This window comes from Oncorhynchus kisutch, unplaced genomic scaffold, assembly GCF_002021735.2.
Source record: "Oncorhynchus kisutch isolate 150728-3 unplaced genomic scaffold, Okis_V2 Okis03b-Okis08b_hom, whole genome shotgun sequence".
NCBI classification, from domain to species: Eukaryota; Metazoa; Chordata; class Actinopteri; order Salmoniformes; family Salmonidae; genus Oncorhynchus; species Oncorhynchus kisutch.
The window spans coordinates 12,880,695-12,905,694 of record NW_022261980.1 but is presented as its reverse complement, the minus strand read 5'-3'; the positions used below and the strand labels follow the sequence as shown (position 1 = coordinate 12,905,694).

Sequence of the window (25,000 nt, the reverse complement as noted above, 5' to 3'; positions counted from 1 at the left end):
CCACTTTTCCCGTTCCTCCCATCCCATCCCATCTCAATTTTCCATCCTGGATATCAGGTAAAACGTCTAAACGATCCACCCTTTCACAAAGATAACGTATTCAAGCAGCAGGACTGACTGAACTATCTTTGTGTCTACCGCCAGGGTGGGGACAAACCAATCTCAACGCTGTCAAACCTTTAGAATCCCTCATTCTGTCAAACTTTTAGAATCCCTCATTCTGTCAAACCTTTAGAATCCCTCATTCTGTCAAACCTTTAGAATCCCTCATTCTGTCAAACTTTTAGAATCCCTCATTCTGTCAAACCTTTAGAATCTCTCATTCTGTCAAACCTTTAGAATCCCTCATTCTGTCAAACCTTTAGAATCTCTCATTCTGTCAAACCTTTAGAATCCCTCATTCTGTCAAACCTTCAGAATCCCTCATTCTGTCAAACCTTTAGAATCCCTCATTCTGTCAAACCTTTAGAATCCCTCATTCTGTCAAACTTTTAGAATCCCTCATTCTGTCAAACCTTTAGAATCCCTCATTCTGTCAAACCTTTAGAACCCCTCGTTCTGTCAAACCTTCAGAATCCCTCATTATGTCAACCTTTTATAATCCCTCATTTTGTCAAACCTTTAGAATCCCTCATTCTGTCAAACCTTTAGAATCCCTCATTCTGTCAAACCTTCAGAATCCCTCATTCTGTCAAACCTTTAGAATCCCTCATTATGTCAAACCTTCAGAATCTCCCATTCTGTCAAACCTTTAGAATCCCTCATTCTGTCAAACCTTTAGAATCCCTCATTATGTCAAACCTTCAGAATCCCCCATTCTGTCAAACCTTTAGAATCCCTCATTCTGTCAAACCTTTAGAATCCCTCATTCTGTCAAGCTTTTAGAATCCCTCGTTCTGTCAAACCTTCAGAATCCCTCATTCTGTCAAACCTTCAGAATCCCTCATTCTGTCAAACCTTCAGAATCCCTCATTCTGTCAAACCTTTAGAATCCCTCATTCTGTCAAGCTTTTAGAATCCCTCATTCTGTCAAACCTTCAGAATCCCTCATTCTGTCAAACCTTTAGAATCCCTCATTCTGTCAAGCTTTTATAATCCCTCATTCTATCAAACCTCTATTATCCCTCATTCTGTCAAACCTCTAGAATCCCTCATTCTGTCAAACCTCTAGAATCCCTCATTCTGTCAAACGTTTAGAATCCCTCATTCTGTCAAACCTTTAGAATCCCTCATTATGTCAAACTTTTAGAATCCCTCATTCCGTCAAACAGCTACTTCTGAAAAGTAATCTGTACTTCCACGTCGGTTCCCCGTGTACGCTACAGGCTACATCCTGTGGCAGACTGAATCCACAAACTGGTGGTTTGAAGTTCAGGATAGCTTGTTTTCTAGGTCATGAGTAAGCTAGATAGCGATCTCCCTTTTCCCATCTAACATATGAGAACACTTGGGGAAAAGGGATCACCAACTTCAGGATTTTCCCAGGGGTCTGTCTGTTCCCATGCTGATTAGAAAAACATTGAGGGATGGCTGGACGTATGTGCGACATATCTAAGTGTAATATTACCTGTGTAAGACCCTGGTTTTATTGCACTTGGACCACCGTCCAGTCATATGGTCAAGTGACACAAAGAGGGACTTACAATCGGCCTAGAACAGTGTAGAAAGGCTGGCCCTTAAATGTACACAGAGAGCTAACATTAATGACATGCTGCCCTACACCACCATCACTCAGAGACATGCTGCCCTACTCTACCATTACACAGAGACATGCTGCCCTACTCTACCATTACTCAGAGACATGCTGCCCTACACCACCATTACTCAGAGACATGCTGCCCTACACCACCATCACACAGAGACATGCTGCCCTACTCTACCATTACTCAGAGACATGCTGCCCTACTCCATTACACAGAGACATGCTGCCCTATACAACCATTACTCAGAGACATGCTGCCCTACACCACCATTACTCAGAGACATGCTGCCCTATACAACCATTACTCAGAGACATGCTGCCCTACACCACCATTACTCAGAGACATGCTGCCCTACACCACCATTACTCAGAGACATGCTGCCCTACTCCACTATTACTCAGAGACATGCTGCCCTACTCTACCATTACTCAGAGACATGCTGCCCTACACCACCATTACTCAGAGACATGCTGCCCTACTCTACCATTACACAGAGACATGCTGCCCTACTCTACCATTACTCAGAGACATGCTGCCCTACACCACCATTACTCAGAGACATGCTGCCCTACACCACCATTACTCAGAGACATGCTGCCCTACTCTATTACACAGAGACATGCTGCCCTATACAACCATTACTCAGAGACATGCTGCCCTACACCACCATTACTCAGAGACATGCTGCCCTATACAACCATTACTCAGAGACATGCTGCCCTACACCACCATTACTCAGAGACATGCTGCCCTACTCTACCATTACACAGAGACATGCTGCCCTATACCACCATTACTCAGAGACATGCTGCCCTACACCACCATTACTCAGAGACATGCTGCCCTACTCCACTATTATTCAGAGACATGCTGCCCTACTCTACCATTACACAGAGACATGCTGCCCTACACAACCATTACTCAGAGACATGCTGCCCTATACTACCATTACTCAGAGACATGCTGCCCTATACTACCATTACACAGAGACATGCTGCCCTATACTACCATTACACAGAGACATGCTGCCCTATACTACCATTACCCAGAGACATGCTGCCCTATACTACCATTACACAGAGACATGCTGCCCTACTCCACTATTATTCAGAGACATGCTGCCCTACTCTACCATTACTCAGAGACATGCTGCCCTATACTACCATTAGACATTTCTATAAAGACTTAGCTAGCTGACGGAGCTGCTGACCTCACAGACAAACAGACTCACAGAGACACAGTCACAGATCGATGACACCTGAACCTGTGGTAATTAGTTTCACCAGGCCATACACACACTGACACTCCAGTTTCTAAAGTACTTTTCCATCCAGGGTGTGTGAATCTCTAAGGTTGACCCAATAAAGTGGAAGCTCCATCACTATGCTGCTTGTTCTTCTCCAGACCCTTTACATCAACACACACTGAAGGGTTAGGGCCAACGTGGAGGTGTCGGGAGTGAATGGGGTCTGACTGCTAGAGGGAACATTGATGCACAGTGAATGGGGTCTGACTGCTAGAGGGAACATTGATGCACAGTGAATGGGGTCTGACTGGTAGAGGGAACATTGATACACAGTGAATGGGGTCTGACTGCTAGAGGGAACATTGATACACAGTGAATGGGGTCTGACTGCTAGAGGGAACATTGATGCACAGTGAATGGGGTCTGACTGGTAGAGGGAACATTGATACACAGTGAATGGGGTCTGACTGGTAGAGGGAACATTGATACACAGTGAATCCTTGTGGGTACAGGAAGTAAGAGGTGTTTAAGTACTAGTACTCACCCAGGGGGACAGACACAGCCAGGTATGCACGGTTCATGAGCTGAACAGGTGAGGTTGAGCAGGTGGGATTCACAGGTGTGTTCACAGCCCAGTCCTCTACCCAGGCTGATCCCATCTATAGCCTTCAGCCCCTCCAGCCCCTCAGTACAGTCCAGGTACATCTGACCCAGCGGACACTGTTGGTCTGGAACAAGAGATGGTACAAGTAGGAGGTATATGTCGTTGAGAGCTCTTTAGAGACTATAGAATTATTAATATCAGTCTCCTAGAGGTAACTAACTACTGTCAGGACTTTGGGGAATCTAGCCCAGATCATTCTCCTAGAGGTAACTTAAACGCTAGTAAAACCAAATGCATGCTTTTCAACCAGTCGCTGCCTGCACCTGCATGCCCGACTAGCATCACCACCCTGGATGGTTCCGACCTAGAATATGTGGACGTCTATAAGTACCTAGGTGTCTGGCTAGACTGCAAACTCTCCTTCCAGACTCATATCAAACATCTCCAATCGAAAATCAAATCAAGAGTCGGCTTTCTATTCCGCAACAAAGCCTCCTTCACTCAAGCCGCCAAGCTTACCCTAGTAAAACTGACTATCCTACCGATCCTCGACTTCGGCGATGTCATCTACAAAATGGCTTCCAACACTCTACTCAGCAAACTGGATGCAGTCTATCACAGTGCCATCCGTTTTGTCACTAAAGCACCTTATACCACCCACCACTGCGACTTGTATGCTCTAGTCGGCTGGCCCTCGCTACATATTCGTCGCCAGACCCACTGGCTCCAGGTCATCTACAAGTCTATGCTAGGTAAAGCTCCGCCTTATCTCAGCTCACTGGTCACGATGGCAACACCCATCCGTAGCACGCGCTCCAGCAGGTGTATCTCACTGATCATCCCTAAAGCCAACACCTCATTTGGCCGCCTTTCGTTCCAGTACTCTGCTGCCTGTGACTGGAACGAATTGCAAAAATCGCTGAAGTTGGAGACTTTTATCTCCCTCACCAACTTCAAACATCAGCTATCTGAGCAGCTAACCGATCGCTGCAGCTGTACATAGTCTATTGGTAAATAGCCCACCCTTTTCACCTACCTCATCCCCATACTGTTTTTATTTATTTACTTTTCTGCTCTTCTGCACACCAATATCTCTACCTGTACATGACCATCTGATCTTTTATCACTCCAGTGTTAATCAGCAAAATCGTAATTATTTGCCTACCTCCTCATGCCTTTTGCACACATTGTATATAGACCCCCCCTTTGTTTTCTACTGTGTTATTGACTTGTTAATTGTTTACTCCATGTGTAACTCTTTGTTGTATGCTCACACTGCTATGCTTTATCTTGGCCAAGTTGCAAATGAGAACTTGTTCTCAACTAGCCTACCTGGTTAAATAAAGGTGTTCTCAACTAGTCTACCTGGTTAAATAAAGGTGTTCTCAACTAGCCTACCTGGTTAAATAAAGGTGAAAAAATAAATAAATAAATAAATAAATAAATAACCACTGTCAGGACTTTGGGGAATCTAGCCCAGATCAGTCTCCTAGAGGTAACTAACCACTGTCAGGACTTTGGGGAATCTAGCCCAGATCATTCTCCTAGAGGTAACTAACCACTGTCAGGACTTTGGGGAATCTAGCCCAGATCATTCTCCTAGAGGTAACTAACCACTGTCAGGACTTTGGGGAATCTAGCCCAGATCATTCTCCTAGAGGTAACTAACCACTGTCAGGACTTTGGGGAATCTAGCCCAGATCATTCTCCTAGAGGTAACTACCTACTGTCAGGACTTTGGGGAATCTAGCCCAGATCATTCTCCTAGAGGTAACTAACCACTGTCAGGACTTTGGGGAATCTAGCCCAGATCATTCTCCTAGAGGTAACTAACCACTGTCAGGACTTTGGGGAATCTAGCCCAGATCAGTCTCCTAGAGGTAACTAACTACTGTCAGGACTTTGGGGAATCTAGCCCAGATCATTCTCCTAGAGGTAACTAACCACTGTCAGGACTTTGGGGAATCTAGCCCAGATCATTCTCCTAGAGGTAACTAACCACTGTCAGGACTTTGGGGAATCTAGCCCAGATCATTCTCCTAAAGGTAACTAACCACTGTCAGACTTTGGGGAATCTAGCCCAGATCATTCTCCTAAAGGTAACTAACCACTGTCAGGACTTTGGGGAATCTAGCCCAGATCATTCTCCTAGAGGTAACTACCTACTGTCAGGACTTTGGGGAATCTAGCCCAGATCATTCTCCTAGAGGTAACTAACCACTGTCAGGACTTTGGGGAATCTAGCCCAGATCATTCTCCTAGAGGTAACTAACCACTGTCAGGACTTTGGGGAATCTAGCCCAGATCAGTCTCCTAGAGGTAACTAACTACTGTCAGGACTTTGGGGAATCTAGCCCAGATCATTCTCCTAGAGGTAACTAACCACTGTCAGGACTTTGGGGAATCTAGCCCAGATCATTCTCCTAGAGGTAACTAACCACTGTCAGGACTTTGGGGAATCTAGCCCAGATCATTCTCCTAGAGGTAACTAACCACTGTCAGGACTTTGGGGAATCTAGCCCAGATCATTCTCCTAGAGGTAACTAACCACTGTCAGGACTTTGGGGAATCTAGCCCAGATCATTCTCCTAGAGGTAACTAACCACTGTCAGGACTTTGGGGAATCTAGCCCAGATCATTCTCCTAGAGGTAACTAACCACTGTCAGGACTTTGGGGAATCTAGCCCAGATCATTCTCCTAGAGGTAACTAACCACTGTCAGGACTTTGGGGAATCTAGCCCAGATCATTCTCCTAAAGGTAACTAACTACTGTCAGACTTTGGGGAATCTAGCCCAGATCATTCTCCTAAAGGTAACTACCACTGTCAGGACTTTGGGGAACAAGCCAAGACCATTCTCCTAAAGGTAACTAACTACTGTCAGGACTTTGGGGAATCTAGCCCAGATCATTCTCCTAAAGGTAACTACCTACTGTCAGGACTTTGGGGAATCTAGCCCAGATCATTCTCCTAGAGGTAACTAACCACTGTCAGGACTTTGGGGAATCTAGCCCAGATCATTCTCCTAAAGGTAACTAACCACTGTCAGACTTTGGGGAATCTAGCCCAGATCATTCTCCTAAAGGTAACTAACCACTGTCAGGACTTTGGGGAATCTAGCCCAGATCATTCTCCTAGAGGTAACTACCTACTGTCAGGACTTTGGGGAATCTAGCCCAGATCATTCTCCTAGAGGTAACTAACCACTGTCAGGACTTTGGGGAATCTAGCCCAGATCATTCTCCTAGAGGTAACTAACCACTGTCAGGACTTTGGGGAATCTAGCCCAGATCAGTCTCCTAGAGGTAACTAACTACTGTCAGGACTTTGGGGAATCTAGCCCAGATCATTCTCCTAGAGGTAACTAACCACTGTCAGGACTTTGGGGAATCTAGCCCAGATCATTCTCCTAGAGGTAACTAACCACTGTCAGGACTTTGGGGAATCTAGCCCAGATCATTCTCCTAGAGGTAACTAACCACTGTCAGGACTTTGGGGAATCTAGCCCAGATCATTCTCCTAGAGGTAACTAACCACTGTCAGGACTTTGGGGAATCTAGCCCAGATCATTCTCCTAGAGGTAACTAACCACTGTCAGGACTTTGGGGAATCTAGCCCAGATCATTCTCCTAGAGGTAACTAACCACTGTCAGGACTTTGGGGAATCTAGCCCAGATCATTCTCCTAGAGGTAACTAACCACTGTCAGGACTTTGGGGAATCTAGCCCAGATCATTCTCCTAAAGGTAACTAACTACTGTCAGACTTTGGGGAATCTAGCCCAGATCATTCTCCTAAAGGTAACTACCACTGTCAGGACTTTGGGGAACAAGCCAAGACCATTCTCCTAAAGGTAACTAACTACTGTCAGGACTTTGGGGAATCTAGCCCAGATCATTCTCCTAAAGGTAACTACCTACTGTCAGGACTTTGGGGAATCTAGCCCAGATCATTCTCCTAGAGGTAACTAACCACTGTCAGGACTTTGGGGAATCTAGCCCAGATCATTCTCCTAAAGGTAACTAACCACTGTCAGACTTTGGGGAATCTAGCCCAGATCATTCTCCTAAAGGTAACTAACTACTGTCAGGACTTTGGGGAATCTAGCCCAGATCATTCTCCTAAAGGTAACTACCTACTGTCAGGACTTTGGGGAATCTAGCCCAGATCATTCTCCTAAAGGTAACTAACTACTGTCAGGACTTTGGGGAATCTAGCCCAGATCATTCTCCTAGAGGTAACTAACCACTGTCAGGACTTTGGGGAATCTAGCCCAGATCATTCTCCTAGAGGTAACTAACCACTGTCAGGACTTTGGGGAATCTAGCCCAGATCATTCTCCTAAAGGTAACTAACTACTGTCAGACTTTGGGGAACAAGCCAAGACCATTCTCCTAAAGGTAACTAACTACTGTCAGGACTTTGGGGAATCTAGCCCAGATCATTCTCCTAAAGGTAACTAACCACTGTCAGGACTTTGGGGAATCTAGCCCAGATCATTCTCCTAGAGGTAACTAACCACTGTCAGGACTTTGGGGAATCTAGCCCAGATCATTCTCCTAGAGGTAACTAACCACTGTCAGGACTTTGGGGAATCTAGCCCAGATCATTCTCCTAAAGGTAACTAACCACTGTCAGGACTTTGGGGAATCTAGCCCAGATCATTCTCCTAAAGGTAACTAACCACTGTCAGGACTTTGGGGAATCTAGCCCAGATCATTCTCCTAGAGGTAACCAACCACTGTCAGACTTTGGGGAACGAGCTTGCCATCTTTTGATATTATAGCATGGTTCAATATCATTCTCTTAAAAGTAACTTACCAGTGGCAGGACTTTGGGAAACTAGCTTGCCATCTTGGCAAATCCTAAAGAGAGAACATTGTTAACTCAACACAACAATAACATTGTTAACTCAACACAAACAATAACATTGTTAACTCAACACAACAATAACATTGTTAACTCAACACAACAATAACATCATTAACTCAACACAAACAATAACATTGTTAACTCAACACAACAATAACATTGTTAACTCAACACAAACAAGAACATTCTTAACTCAACAAAATAATGTGAATACTGGTCACATCCCAAATGGCACCCTATTTCCTATAGACTGCACTACCAGAGCCCAATGGTCCCTATATAGCCCTATGGTCCCTATATATCCCTATGGTCCCGATATATCCCTATGGGCCCTATATATCCCTATGGGCCCTATATATCCCTATGGTCCCTATATATCCATATGGGCCCTATATATCCCTATGGGCCCTATATATCCCTAAGAGAGTATCAAAGAGAGTATCAAAGAGTTTATCAAAGAGAGTTTCAAATAGAGTATCAAAGAGAATTTCAAATAGAGTATCAAAGAGTTTATCAAATAGAGTATCAAAGAGTTTATCAAATAGAGTATCAAAGAGTTTATCCAATAGAGTATCAAAAAGTTTCAAATAGAGTATGAAATAGAGTTTCAAAGAGAGTATCAGAGAGAGTATCGAAGAGAGTATCAGAGGGAGTATCGAAGAGAGTATCAGAGAGAGTATCGAAGAGAGTATCAGAGGGAGTATCGAAGAGAGTATCAGAGGGAGTATCGAAGAAAGTATCAGAGAGAGTATCGAAGAGAGTATCGAAGAGAGTATCGAAGAGAGTATCAGAGAGAGTATCGAAGAGAGTATCAGAGAGAGTATCGAAGAGAGTATCAGAGGGAGTATCGAAGAAAGTATCAGAGAGAGTATCGAAGAGAGTATCAGAGAGAGTATCGAAGAGAGTATCGAAGAGAGTATCGAAGAGAGTATCAGAGAGAGTATCGAAGAGAGTATCAGAGAGAGTATCGAAGAGAGTATCAGAGGGAGTATCGAAGAAAGTATCAGAGAGAGTATCGAAGAGAGTATCAGAGAGAGTATCAGAGGGAGTATCGAAGAGAGTATCAGAGAGAGTATTAAAGAGAGTTTCGAAGAGAGTATCGAAGAGAGTATCGAAGAGAGTATCAGAGAGAGTATTGAAGAGAGTATCAGAGAGAGTATCGAAGAGAGTATCAGAGGGAGTATCGAAGAAAGTATCAGAGAGAGTATCAGAGGGAGTATCGAAGAGAGTATCAGAGAGAGTATCAGAGAGAGTATCGAAGAGAGTATCAGAGAGAGTATCGAAGAGAGTATCAGAGAGAGTATCGAAGAGAGTATCGAAGAAAGTATCAGAGAGAGTATCAGAGAGAGTATCAGAGAGAGTATCGAAGAAAGTATCAGAGAGAGTATCGAAGAGAGTATCAGAGAGAGTATCGCAGAGAGTATCAGAGAGAGTATCGAAGAGAGTATCAGAGAGAGTATCGAAGAAAGTATCAGAGAGAGTATCGAAGAGAGTATCAGAGAGAGTATCAGAGAGAGTATCAGAGAGAGTATCAGAGAGAGTATCGAAGAGAGTATCAGAGAGAGTATCAGAGAGAGTATCAGAGAGAGTATCAGAGAGAGTATCGAAGAGAGTATCAGAGAGAGTATCAAAGAGAGTATCAGAGAGAGTATCAGAGAGAGTATCAGAGAGAGTATCAGAGGGAGTATCAGAGAGAGTATAAGAGAGAGTATCAGAGGGAGATCAGAGAGAGTATCAGAGAGAGTATCAGAGAGAGTATCATAGAGAGTATCAGAGAGAGTATCAGAGAGAGTATCAGAGGGAGTATCAGAGAGAGTATAAGAGAGAGTATCAGAGGGAGATCAGAGAGAGTATCAGAGAGAGTATCAGAGAGAGTATCAGAGGGAGTATCAGAGAGAGTATCAGAGAGAGTATCAGAGAGAGTATCAGAGGGAGATCAGAGAGAGTATCAGAGAGAGTATCAGAGAGAGTATCAGAGGGAGTATCAGAGAGAGTATCAGAGGGAGTATCAGAGAGAGTATCAGAGAGAGTATCAGAGGGAGATCAGAGAGAGTATCAGAGGGAGTATCAGAGAGAGTATCAGAGAGAGTATCAGAGAGAGTATCAGAGAGAGTATCAGAGGGAGATCAGAGAGAGTATCAGAGAGAGTATCAGAGGGAGTATCTTTGTTGAACATCTTGTTTATTAGTTTGTTAAAGAGAGATGATGAGGAGTGTCTTACTGTACACCTGCTGATGTCATGATCACATCGCCTGGAGCATAGTCCGCCCCCAGGAAACTACAGGGACAGGAGCTCCTGTTGGGATCACACACACACACACACACACACACACACACACACACACACACACACACACACACACACACACACACACACACACACACACACACACACACACACACACACACACACACACACACACACACACACACACACACATGAGAAAACACACAAACACGAACCAACAAACATGTGAAGACACAGAAACACACCAGAAGGCAGTTGTAACATAGAACTGTTTGGTGCTAACAAGCCATCAAGCTGAGCCTTTTATATAGACTCCACATCTCAACTGAACTAATTCTAAGGGAAATAAAACTGGTTTTTGTTGTTGTTGTTGTTGTTGATTGGAGATACATTGAAGATCTTATTAAAATTGCATCACCTGTATAATCTGAGTTGAATCAATTAAATCCCCAAATCTCTCCCTTCACCTAAAATGGCTGCAGAATCAATTGAGTGGTGCAGTTAAACCCGTGTCTAGCAGAGGCTAAGAGCCTCTGTAACATATAGGCCATGGCAACACATCAGCCTCTGTAACATATAGGCCATGGCAACACATCAGCCTCTGTAACATATAGGCCATGGCAACACATCAGCCTCTGTGTTACACGTTCTTTCTCACTGACTATCAGATATCTGTGTTGTCCACAGCTTGAGTGGGAATGAATGGGGGGGGTTTCACCGCAAATTCCTTGATGTAACTCTATCGCCAGGTAAGTAACAGCACTGCGCTAACTGTAGGATGTTAAAGAAAACCTGGAGACAATTAAGCCTCATGTCTTATTGAGGCAAGAGTGTTTTTTTAATGAAAAGAGAGACCAACTGCCAAGGTCTGCAGGGTCTCTGGGATGTCTATGGGAGAGATGGAAGACAGGACTTGACCTTGAGCTGGAATACAGAATATCACTTGGTGGAGGATTAGACTTGGTGTGTGTTCTGCTTACAAGCTCAAGTTCACCATTTGGAATTCCAAGAAAATATGTCTTTTTTTTTTTTACTCTTAAAGCAGTCCTGGGGCCATGTAATCAGAAGGACAACACTGATTCATGTGTAAAGGAAGTCCTGGGGCCATGTAATCAGAAGGACAACACTGATTCATGTGGAAAGGAAGTCCTGGGGCCATGTAATCAGAAGGACAACACTGATTCATGTGTAAAGGAAGTCCTGGGGCCATGTAATCAGAAGGACAACACTGATTCATGTGGAAAGGAAGTCCTGGGGCCATGTAATCAGAAGGACAACACTGATTCATGTGTAAAGGAAGTCCTGGGGCCATGTAATCAGAAGGACAACACTGATTCATGTGGAAAGGAAGTCCTGGGGCCATGTAATCAGAAGGACAACACTGATTCATGTGGAAAGGAAGTCCTGGGGCCATGTAATCAGAAGGACAACACTGATTCATGTGTAAAGGAGGTCCTGGGGCCATGTAATCAGAAGGACAACACTGATTCATGTGTAAAGGAAGTCCTGGGGCCATGTAATCAGAAGGACAACACTGATTCATGTGGAAAGGAAGTCCTGGGGCCATGTAATCAGAAGGACAACACTGATTCATGTGTAAAGGAAGTCCTGGGGCCATGTAATCAGAAGGACAACACTGATTCATGTGGAAAGGAAGTCCTGGGGCCATGTAATCAGAAGGACAACACTGATTCATGTGGAAAGGAAGTCCTGGGGCCATGTAATCAGAAGGACAACACTGATTCATGTGTAAAGGAGGTGCTAAGTCCTGGGGCCATGTAATCAGAAGGACAACACTGATTCATGTGTAAAGGAGGTGCTAAGTCCTGGGGCCATGTAATCAGAAGGACAACACTGATTCATGTGTAAAGGAGGTGCTAAGTCCTGGGGCCATGTAATCAGAAGGACAACACTGATTCATGTGTAAAGGAGGTGCTAAGTCCTGGGGCCATGTAATCAGAAGGACAACACTGATTCATGTGGAAAGGAGGTGCTAAGTCCTGGGGCCATGTAATCAGAAGGACAACACTGATTCATGTGGAAAGGAAGTCCTGGGGCCATGTAATCAGAAGGACAACACTGATTCATGTGGAAAGGAAGTCCTGGGGCCATGTAATCAGAAGGACAACACTGATTCATGTGTAAAGGAAGTCCTGGGGCCATGTAATCAGAAGGACAACACTGATTCATGTGGAAAGGAAGTGCTAAGTCCTGGGGCCATGTAATCAGAAGGACAACACTGATTCATGTGGAAAGGAAGTCCTGGGGCCATGTAATCAGAAGGACAACACTGATTCATGTGTAAAGGAAGTCCTGGGGCCATGTAATCAGAAGGACAACACTGATTCATGTGTAAAGGAAGTCCTGGGGCCATGTAATCAGAAGGACAACACTGATTCATGTGGAAAGGAAGTCCTGGGGCCATGTAATCAGAAGGACAACACTGATTCATGTGTAAAGGAAGTGCTACGTCCTGGGGCCATGTAATCAGAAGGACAACACTGATTCCTGTATAAAGGAGGTGCTAAGTTACAACATTGTTGGACTTTCCTTTAGTCCCAATGATGATAATGGACTGAGTGTCACTTCTATTTGTTCTAAACTAAATATAGACTCTGAATAAGTGTCACTTCTCGTTTTTCTAAACTAAATATAGACTCTGAATAGGTGTCACTTCTCTTTGTTCTAAACTAAATATAGACTCTGAATAAATGTCACTTCTATTTGTTCTAAACTAAATCTAGACTCTGAATTGTAAATGGGAAAGTGTGCCACTCGGCCCCGCCCCCCCAGCGCCAGTCTTACCTGGGCACACAGGTGTGTGTGTGTGTGCTGTAGAAGGTGCCGTGTGGACACACACAGCCCTCCTCACACTCCTCTCCACAGTGCTGCTGCGTGGACAGGGCGGAGCAACGCCGTTGGCACGACGACACACAGGTTCCGTACTCCATGGTATCTGGGCATGTCACCTCTACAGGGGAAGGATATATACTGTCAGTCAATAATGTCACCTCTACAGGGGAAGGAGACTGATATATACTGACAGTAAAATAATGTCACCTCTACAGGGGAAGGAGACTGATATATACTGACAGTCAATAATGTCACCTCTACAGGGGAAGGAGACTGATATATACTGACAGTCAATAATGTCACCTCTACAGGGGAAGGAGACTGATATATACTGACAGTCAATAATGTCACCTCTACAGGGGAAGGATATATACTGACAGTCAATAATGTCACCTCTACAGGGGAAGGATATATACTGACAGTCAATAATGTCACCTCTACAGGGGAAGGAGACTGATATATACTGTCAGTCAATAATGTCACCTCTACAGGGGAAGGAGACTGATATATACTGACAGTCAATAATGTCACCTCTACAGGGGAAGGAGACTGATATATACTGACAGTACAATAATGTCACCTCTACAGGCGAAGGAGACTGATATATACTGACAGTCAATAATGTCACCTCTACAGGGGAAGGAGACTGATATATACTGTCAGTCAATAATGTCACCTCTACAGGGGAAGGAGACTGATATATACTGTCAGTCAATAATGTCACCTCTACAGGGGAAGGAGACTGATATATACTGACAGTACAATAATGTCACCTCTACAGGGGAAGGAGACTGATATATACTGACAGTCAATAATGTCACCTCTACAGGGGAAGGAGACTGATATATACTGACAGTCAATAATGTCACCTCTACAGGGGAAGGATATATACTGTCAGTCAATAATGTCACCTCTACAGGGGAAGGAGACTGATATATACTGACAGTCAATAATGTCACCTCTACAGGGGAAGGAGACTGATATATACTGTCAGTCAATAATGTCACCTCTACAGGGGAAGGAGACTGATATATACTGACAGTCAATAATGTCACCTCTACAGGAGAAGGATATATACTGACAGTCAATAATGTCACCTCTACAGGGGAAGGAGACTGATATATACTGTCAGTCAATAATGTCACCTCTACAGGGGAAGGAGACTGATATATACTGACAGTCAATAATGTCACCTCTACAGGGGAAGGAGACTGATATATACTGACAGTACAATAATGTCACCTCTACAGGGGAAGGAGACTGATATATACTGACAGTCAATAATGTCACCTCTACAGGGGAAGGAGACTGATATATACTGACAGTCAATAATGTCACCTCTACAGGGGAAGGATATATACTGACAGTCAATAATGTCACCTCTACAGGGGAAGGAGACTGATATATACTGACAGTCAATAATGTCACCTCTACAGGCGAAGGAGACTGATATATACTGACAGTCAATAATGTCACCTCTACAGGGGAAGGAGACTGATATATACTGACAGTCAATAATGTCACCTCTACAGGCGAAGGAGACTGATATATACTGACAGTCAATAATGTCACCTCTACAGGAGAAGGAGACTGATATATACTGACAGTCAATAATGTCACCTCTACAGGGGAAGGAGACTGATATATACTGACAGTCAATAATGTCACCTCTACAGGGGAAGGAGACTGATATATACTGACAGTCAATAATGTCACCTCTACAGGGGAAGGATATATACTGACAGTCAATAATGTCACCTCTACAGGGGAAGGATATATACTGACAGTCAATAATGTCACCTCTACAGGGGAAGGAGACTGATATATACTGTCAGTCAATAATGTCACCTCTACAGGGGAAGGAGACTGATATATACTGACAGTCAATAATGTCACCTCTACAGGGGAAGGAGACTGATATATACTGACAGTACAATAATGTCACCTCTACAGGCGAAGGAGACTGATATATACTGACAGTCAATAATGTCACCTCTACAGGGGAAGGAGACTGATATATACTGTCAGTCAATAATGTCACCTCTACAGGGGAAGGAGACTGATATATACTGTCAGTCAATAATGTCACCTCTACAGGGGAAGGAGACTGATATATACTGACAGTACAATAATGTCACCTCTACAGGGGAAGGATATATACTGACAGTCAATAATGTCACCTCTACAGGGGAAGGAGACTGATATATACTGACAGTCAATAATGTCACCTCTACAGGCGAAGGAGACTGATATATACTGACAGTCAATAATGTCACCTCTACAGGAGAAGGAGACTGATATATACTGACAGTCAATAATGTCACCTCTACAGGGGAAGGATATATACTGACAGTCAATAATGTCACCTCTACAGGGGAAGGATATATACTGACAGTCAATAATGTCACCTCTACAGGGGAAGGAGACTGATATATACTGTCAGTCAATAATGTCACCTCTACAGGGGAAGGAGACTGATATATACTGACAGTCAATAATGTCACCTCTACAGGGGAAGGAGACTGATATATACTGACAGTACAATAATGTCACCTCTACAGGCGAAGGAGACTGATATATACTGACAGTCAATAATGTCACCTCTACAGGGGAAGGAGACTGATATATACTGTCAGTCAATAATGTCACCTCTACAGGGGAAGGAGACTGATATATACTGTCAGTCAATAATGTCACCTCTACAGGGGAAGGAGACTGATATATACTGACAGTACAATAATGTCACCTCTACAGGGGAAGGAGACTGATATATACTGACAGTCAATAATGTCACCTCTACAGGGGAAGGAGACTGATATATACTGACAGTCAATAATGTCACCTCTACAGGGGAAGGATATATACTGTCAGTCAATAATGTCACCTCTACAGGGGAAGGAGACTGATATATACTGACAGTCAATAATGTCACCTCTACAGGGGAAGGAGACTGATATATACTGTCAGTCAATAATGTCACCTCTACAGGGGAAGGAGACTGATATATACTGTCAGTCAATAATGTCACCTCTACAGGAGAAGGATATATACTGACAGTCAATAATGTCACCTCTACAGGGGAAGGAGACTGATATATACTGTCAGTCAATAATGTCACCTCTACAGGGGAAGGATATATACTGTCAGTCAATAATGTCACCTCTACAGGGGAAGGAGACTGATATATACTGACAGTCAATAATGTCACCTCTACAGGGGAAGGAGACTGATATATACTGTCAGTCAATAATGTCACCTCTACAGGGGAAGGAGACTGATATATACTGTCAGTCAATAATGTCACCTCTACAGGAGAAGGATATATACTGACAGTCAATAATGTCACCTCTACAGGGGAAGGAGACTGATATATACTGTCAGTCAATAATGTCACCTCTACAGGGGAAGGAGACTGATATATACTGACAGTCAATAATGTCACCTCTACAGGGGAAGGAGACTGATATATACTGACAGTACAATAATGTCACCTCTACAGGGGAAGGAGACTGATATATACTGACAGTCAATAATGTCACCTCTACAGGGGAAGGAGACTGATATATACTGACAGTCAATAATGTCACCTCTACAGGGGAAGGATATATACTGACAGTCAATAATGTCACCTCTACAGGGGAAGGAGACTGATATATACTGACAGTCAATAATGTCACCTCTACAGGCGAAGGAGACTGATATATACTGACAGTCAATAATGTCACCTCTACAGGAGAAGGAGACTGATATATACTGACAGTCAATAATGTCACCTCTACAGGGGAAGGAGACTGATATATACTGTCAGTCAATAATGTCACCTCTACAGGGGAAGGAGACTGATATATACTGTCAGTCAATAATGTCACCTCTACAGGGGAAGGAGACTGATATATACTGACAGTCAATAATGTCACCTCTACAGGCGAAGGAGACTGATATATACTGACAGTCAATAATGTCACCTCTACAGGAGAAGGAGACTGATATATACTGACAGTCAATAATGTCACCTCTACAGGGGAAGGAGACTGATATATACTGACAGTCAATAATGTCACCTCTACAGGGGAAGGAGACTGATATATACTGACAGTCAATAATGTCACCTCTACAGGGGAAGGATATATACTGACAGTCAATAATGTCACCTCTACAGGGGAAGGATATATACTGACAGTCAATAATGTCACCTCTACAGGGGAAGGAGACTGATATATACTGTCAGTCAATAATGTCACCTCTACAGGGGAAGGAGACTGATATATACTGACAGTCAATAATGTCACCTCTACAGGGGAAGGAGACTGATATATACTGACAGTACAATAATGTCACCTCTACAGGCGAAGGAGACTGATATATACTGACAGTCAATAATGTCACCTCTACAGGGGAAGGAGACTGATATATACTGTCAGTCAATAATGTCACCTCTACAGGGGAAGGAGACTGATATATACTGTCAGTCAATAATGTCACCTCTACAGGGGAAGGAGACTGATATATACTGACAGTACAATAATGTCACCTCTACAGGGGAAGGAGACTGATATATACTGACAGTCAATAATGTCACCTCTACAGGGGAAGGAGACTGATATATACTGACAGTCAATAATGTCACCTCTACAGGGGAAGGATATATACTGTCAGTCAATAATGTCACCTCTACAGGGGAAGGAGACTGATATATACTGACAGTCAATAATGTCACCTCTACAGGGGAAGGAGACTGATATATACTGACAGTACAATAATGTCACCTCTACAGGGGAAGGAGACTGATATATACTGACAGTCAATAATGTCACCTCTACAGGGGAAGGAGACTGATATATACTGACAGTCAATAATGTCACCTCTACAGGGGAAGGATATATACTGTCAGTCAATAATGTCACCTCTACAGGGGAAGGAGACTGATATATACTGACAGTCAATAATGTCACCTCTACAGGGGAAGGAGACTGATATATACTGTCAGTCAATAATGTCACCTCTACAGGGGAAGGAGACTGATATATACTGTCAGTCAATAATGTCACCTCTACAGGAGAAGGATATATACTGACAGTCAATAATGTCACCTCTACAGGGGAAGGAGACTGATATATACTGTCAGTCAATAATGTCACCTCTACAGGGGAAGGAGACTGATATATACTGACAGTCAATAATGTCACCTCTACAGGGGAAGGAGACTGATATATACTGACATTACAATAATGTCACCTCTACAGGGGAAGGAGACTGATATATACTGACAGTCAATAATGTCACCTCTACAGGGGAAGGAGTCTGATATATACTGACAGTCAATAATGTCACCTCTACAGGGGAAGGATATATACTGACAGTCAATAATGTCACCTCTACAGGGGAAGGAGACTGATATATACTGACAGTCAATAATGTCACCTCTACAGGCGAAGGAGACTGATATATACTGACAGTCAATAATGTCACCTCTAGAGGAGAAGGAGACTGATATATACTGACAGTCAATAATGTCACCTCTACAGGGGAAGGAGACTGATATATACTGTCAGTCAATAATGTCACCTCTACAGGGGAAGGAGACTGATATATACTGTCAGTCAATAATGTCACCTCTACAGGGGAAGGAGACTGATATATACTGACAGTCAATAATGTCACCTCTACAGGCGAAGGAGACTGATTTATACTGACAGTCAATAATGTCACCTCTACAGGAGAAGGAGACTGATATATACTGACAGTCAATAATGTCACCTCTACAGGGGAAGGAGACTGATATATACTGACAGTCAATAATGTCACCTCTACAGGGGAAGGAGACTGATATATACTGACAGTCAATAATGTCACCTCTACAGGGGAAGGATATATACTGACAGTCAATAATGTCACCTCTACAGGGGAAGGATATATACTGACAGTCAATAATGTCACCTCTACAGGGGAAGGAGACTGATATATACTGACAGTCAATAATGTCACCTCTACAGGGGAAGGAGACTGATATATACTGACAGTACAATAATGTCACCTCTACAGGCGAAGGAGACTGATATATACTGACAGTCAATAATGTCACCTCTACAGGGGAAGGAGACTGATATATACTGTCAGTCAATAATGTCACCTCTACAGGGGAAGGAGACTGATATATACTGTCAGTCAATAATGTCACCTCTACAGGGGAAGGAGACTGATATATACTGACAGTACAATAATGTCACCTCTACAGGGGAAGGATATATACTGACAGTCAATAATGTCACCTCTACAGGGGAAGGAGACTGATATATACTGACAGTCAATAATGTCACCTCTACAGGCGAAGGAGACTGATATATACTGACAGTCAATAATGTCACCTCTACAGGAGAAGGAGACTGATATATACTGACAGTCAATAATGTCACCTCTACAGGGGAAGGAGACTGATATATACTGTCAGTCAATAATGTCACCTCTACAGGGGAAGGAGACTGATATATACTGTCAGTCAATAATGTCACCTCTACAGGGGAAGGAGACTGATATATACTGACAGTCAATAATGTCACCTCTACAGGCGAAGGAGACTGATATATACTGACAGTCAATAATGTCACCTCTACAGGAGAAGGAGACTGATATATACTGACAGTCAATAATGTCACCTCTACAGGGGAAGGAGACTGATATATACTGACAGTCAATAATGTCACCTCTACAGGGGAAGGAGACTGATATATACTGACAGTCAATAATGTCACCTCTACAGGGGAAGGATATATACTGACAGTCAATAATGTCACCTCTACAGGGGAAGGATATATACTGACAGTCAATAATGTCACCTCTACAGGGGAAGGAGACTGATATATACTGTCAGTCAATAATGTCACCTCTACAGGGGAAGGAGACTGATATATACTGACAGTCAATAATGTCACCTCTACAGGGGAAGGAGACTGATATATACTGACAGTACAATAATGTCACCTCTACAGGCGAAGGAGACTGATATATACTGACAGTCAATAATGTCACCTCTACAGGGGAAGGAGACTGATATATACTGTCAGTCAATAATGTCACCTCTACAGGGGAAGGAGACTGATATATACTGTCAGTCAATAATGTCACCTCTACAGGGGAAGGAGACTGATATATACTGACAGTACAATAATGTCACCTCTACAGGGGAAGGAGACTGATATATACTGACAGTCAATAATGTCACCTCTACAGGGGAAGGAGACTGATATATACTGACAGTCAATAATGTCACCTCTACAGGGGAAGGATATATACTGTCAGTCAATAATGTCACCTCTACAGGGGAAGGAGACTGATATATACTGACAGTCAATAATGTCACCTCTACAGGGGAAGGAGACTGATATATACTGTCAGTCAATAATGTCACCTCTACAGGGGAAGGAGACTGATATATACTGTCAGTCAATAATGTCACCTCTACAGGAGAGGATATATACTGACAGTCAATAATGTCACCTCTACAGGGGAAGGAGACTGATATATACTGACAGTCAATAATGTCACCTCTACAGGGGAAGGATATATACTGTCAGTCAATAATGTCACCTCTACAGGGGAAGGAGACTGATATATACTGACAGTCAATAATGTCACCTCTACAGGGGAAGGAGACTGATATATACTGTCAGTCAATAATGTCACCTCTACAGGGGAAGGAGACTGATATATACTGTCAGTCAATAATGTCACCTCTACAGGAGAAGGATATATACTGACAGTCAATAATGTCACCTCTACAGGGGAAGGAGACTGATATATACTGTCAGTCAATAATGTCACCTCTACAGGGGAAGGAGACTGATATATACTGACAGTCAATAATGTCACCTCTACAGGGGAAGGAGACTGATATATACTGACAGTACAATAATGTCACCTCTACAGGGGAAGGAGACTGATATATACTGACAGTCAATAATGTCACCTCTACAGGGGAAGGAGACTGATATATACTGACAGTCAATAATGTCACCTCTACAGGGGAAGGATATATACTGACAGTCAATAATGTCACCTCTACAGGGGAAGGAGACTGATATATACTGACAGTCAATAATGTCACCTCTACAGGCGAAGGAGACTGATATATACTGACAGTCAATAATGTCACCTCTACAGGAGAAGGAGACTGATATATACTGACAGTCAATAATGTCACCTCTACAGGGGAAGGAGACTGATATATACTGTCAGTCAATAATGTCACCTCTACAGGGGAAGGAGACTGATATATACTGTCAGTCAATAATGTCACCTCTACAGGGGAAGGAGACTGATATATACTGACAGTCAATAATGTCACCTCTACAGGCGAAGGAGACTGATATATACTGACAGTCAATAATGTCACCTCTACAGGAGAAGGAGACTGATATATACTGACAGTCAATAATGTCACCTCTACAGGGGAAGGAGACTGATATATACTGACAGTCAATAATGTCACCTCTACAGGGGAAGGAGACTGATATATACTGACAGTCAATAATGTCACCTCTACAGGGGAAGGATATATACTGACAGTCAATAATGTCACCTCTACAGGGGAAGGATATATACTGACAGTCAATAATGTCACCTCTACAGGGGAAGGAGACTGATATATACTGTCAGTCAATAATGTCACCTCTACAGGGGAAGGAGACTGATATATACTGACAGTCAATAATGTCACCTCTACAGGGGAAGGAGACTGATATATACTGACAGTACAATAATGTCACCTCTACAGGCGAAGGAGACTGATATATACTGACAGTCAATAATGTCACCTCTACAGGGGAAGGAGACTGATATATACTGTCAGTCAATAATGTCACCTCTACAGGGGAAGGAGACTGATATATACTGTCAGTCAATAATGTCACCTCTACAGGGGAAGGAGACTGATATATACTGACAGTACAATAATGTCACCTCTACAGGGGAAGGAGACTGATATATACTGACAGTCAATAATGTCACCTCTACAGGGGAAGGAGACTGATATATACTGACAGTCAATAATGTCACCTCTACAGGGGAAGGATATATACTGTCAGTCAATAATGTCACCTCTACAGGGGAAGGAGACTGATATATACTGACAGTCAATAATGTCACCTCTACAGGGGAAGGAGACTGATATATACTGTCAGTCAATAATGTCACCTCTACAGGGGAAGGAGACTGATATATACTGTCAGTCAATAATGTCACCTCTACAGGAGAAGGATATATACTGACAGTCAATAATGTCACCTCTACAGGGGAAGGAGACTGATATATACTGTCAGTCAATAATGTCACCTCTACAGGGGAAGGAGACTGATATATACTGACAGTCAATAATGTCACCTCTACAGGGGAAGGAGACTGATATATACTGACAGTACAATAATGTCACCTCTACAGGGGAAGGAGACTGATATATACTGACAGTCAATAATGTCACCTCTACAGGGGAAGGAGACTGATATATACTGACAGTCAATAATGTCACCTCTACAGGGGAAGGATATATACTGACAGTCAATAATGTCACCTCTACAGGGGAAGGAGACTGATATATACTGACAGTCAATAATGTCACCTCTACAGGCGAAGGAGACTGATATATACTGACAGTCAATAATGTCACCTCTACAGGAGAAGGAGACTGATATATACTGACAGTCAATAATGTCACCTCTACAGGGGAAGGAGACTGATATATACTGTCAGTCAATAATGTCACCTCTACAGGGGAAGGAGACTGATATATACTGTCAGTCAATAATGTCACCTCTACAGGGGAAGGAGACTGATATATACTGACAGTCAATAATGTCACCTCTACAGGCGAAGGAGACTGATATATACTGACAGTCAATAATGTCACCTCTACAGGAGAAGGAGACTGATATATACTGACAGTCAATAATGTCACCTCTACAGGGGAAGGAGACTGATATATACTGTCAGTCAATAATGTCACCTCTACAGGGGAAGGAGACTGATATATACTGTCAGTCAATAATGTCACCTCTACAGGGGAAGGAGACTGATATATACTGTCAGTCAATAATGTCACCTCTACAGGCGAAGGAGACTGATATATACTGACAGTCAATAATGTCACCTCTACAGGGGAAGGATATATACTGACAGTCAATAATGTCACCTCTACAGGGGAAGGAGACTGATATATACTGACAGTCAATAATGTCACCTCTACAGGGGAAGGAGACTGATATATACTGACAGTCAATAATGTCACCTCTACAGGGGAAGGAGACTGATATATACTGTCAGTCAATAATGTCACCTCTACAGGGGAAGGAGACTGATATATACTGACAGTCAATAATGTCACCTCTACAGGGGAAGGATATATACTGTCAGTCAATAATGTCACCTCTACAGGGGAAGGAGACTGATATATACTGACAGTCAATAATGTCACCTCTACAGGGGAAGGAGACTGATATATACTGACAGTCAATAATGTCACCTCTACAGGCGAAGGAGATTGATATATACTGTCAGTCAATAATGTCACCTCTACAGGGGAAGGATATATACTGACAGTCAATAATGTCACCTCTACAGGGGAAGGAGACTGATATATACTGTCAGTCAATAATGTCACCTCTACAGGGGAAGGAGACTGATATATACTGACAGTACAATAATGTCACCTCTACAGGGGAAGGAGACTGATATATACTGACAGTACAATAATGTCACCTCTACAGGGGAAGGAGACTGATATATACTGACAGTCAATAATGTCACCTCTACAGGGGAAGGAGACTGATATATACTGACAGTCAATAATGTCACCTCTACAGGGGAAGGAGACCGATATATACTGACAGTACAATAATGTCACCTCTACAGGGGAAGGAGACTGATATATACTGACAGTCAATAATGTCACCTCTACAGGAGAAGGAGACTGATATATACTGACAGTCAATAATGTCACCTCTACAGGGGAAGGAGACTGATATATACTGTCAGTCAATAATGTCACCTCTACAGGGGAAGGAGACTGATATATACTGTCAGTCAATAATGTCACCTCTACAGGGGAAGGAGACTGATATATACTGTCAGTCAATAATGTCACCTCTACAGGCGAAGGAGACTGATATATACTGACAGTCAATAATGTCACCTCTACAGGGGAAGGATATATACTGACAGTCAATAATGTCACCTCTACAGGGGAAGGAGACTGATATATACTGACAGTCAATAATGTCACCTCTACAGGGGAAGGAGACTGATATATACTGACAGTACAATAATGTCACCTCTACAGGGGAAGGAGACTGATATATACTGACAGTCAATAATGTCACCTCTACAGGGGAAGGAGACTGATATATACTGACAGTCAATAATGTCACCTCTACAGGGGAAGGAGACCGATATATACTGACAGTACAATAATGTCACCTCTACAGGGGA

The 25,000-nt window shown here is 43.0% G+C and overlaps 1 protein-coding gene across 1 annotated transcript in view; it reads right to left on the bottom strand.

Moving 5' to 3' along the window:
- The window catches only part of LOC109886615 (otogelin-like), a 146,547-nt gene that overhangs the window by 67,655 nt on the left and 53,892 nt on the right, over positions 1-25,000 (bottom strand). The window contains 2 exon segments of the mRNA XM_031812411.1: positions 3,494-3,677; positions 13,545-13,643. Of these exon segments, the coding sequence (XP_031668271.1) occupies positions 3,494-3,677; positions 13,545-13,643 (283 nt within the window).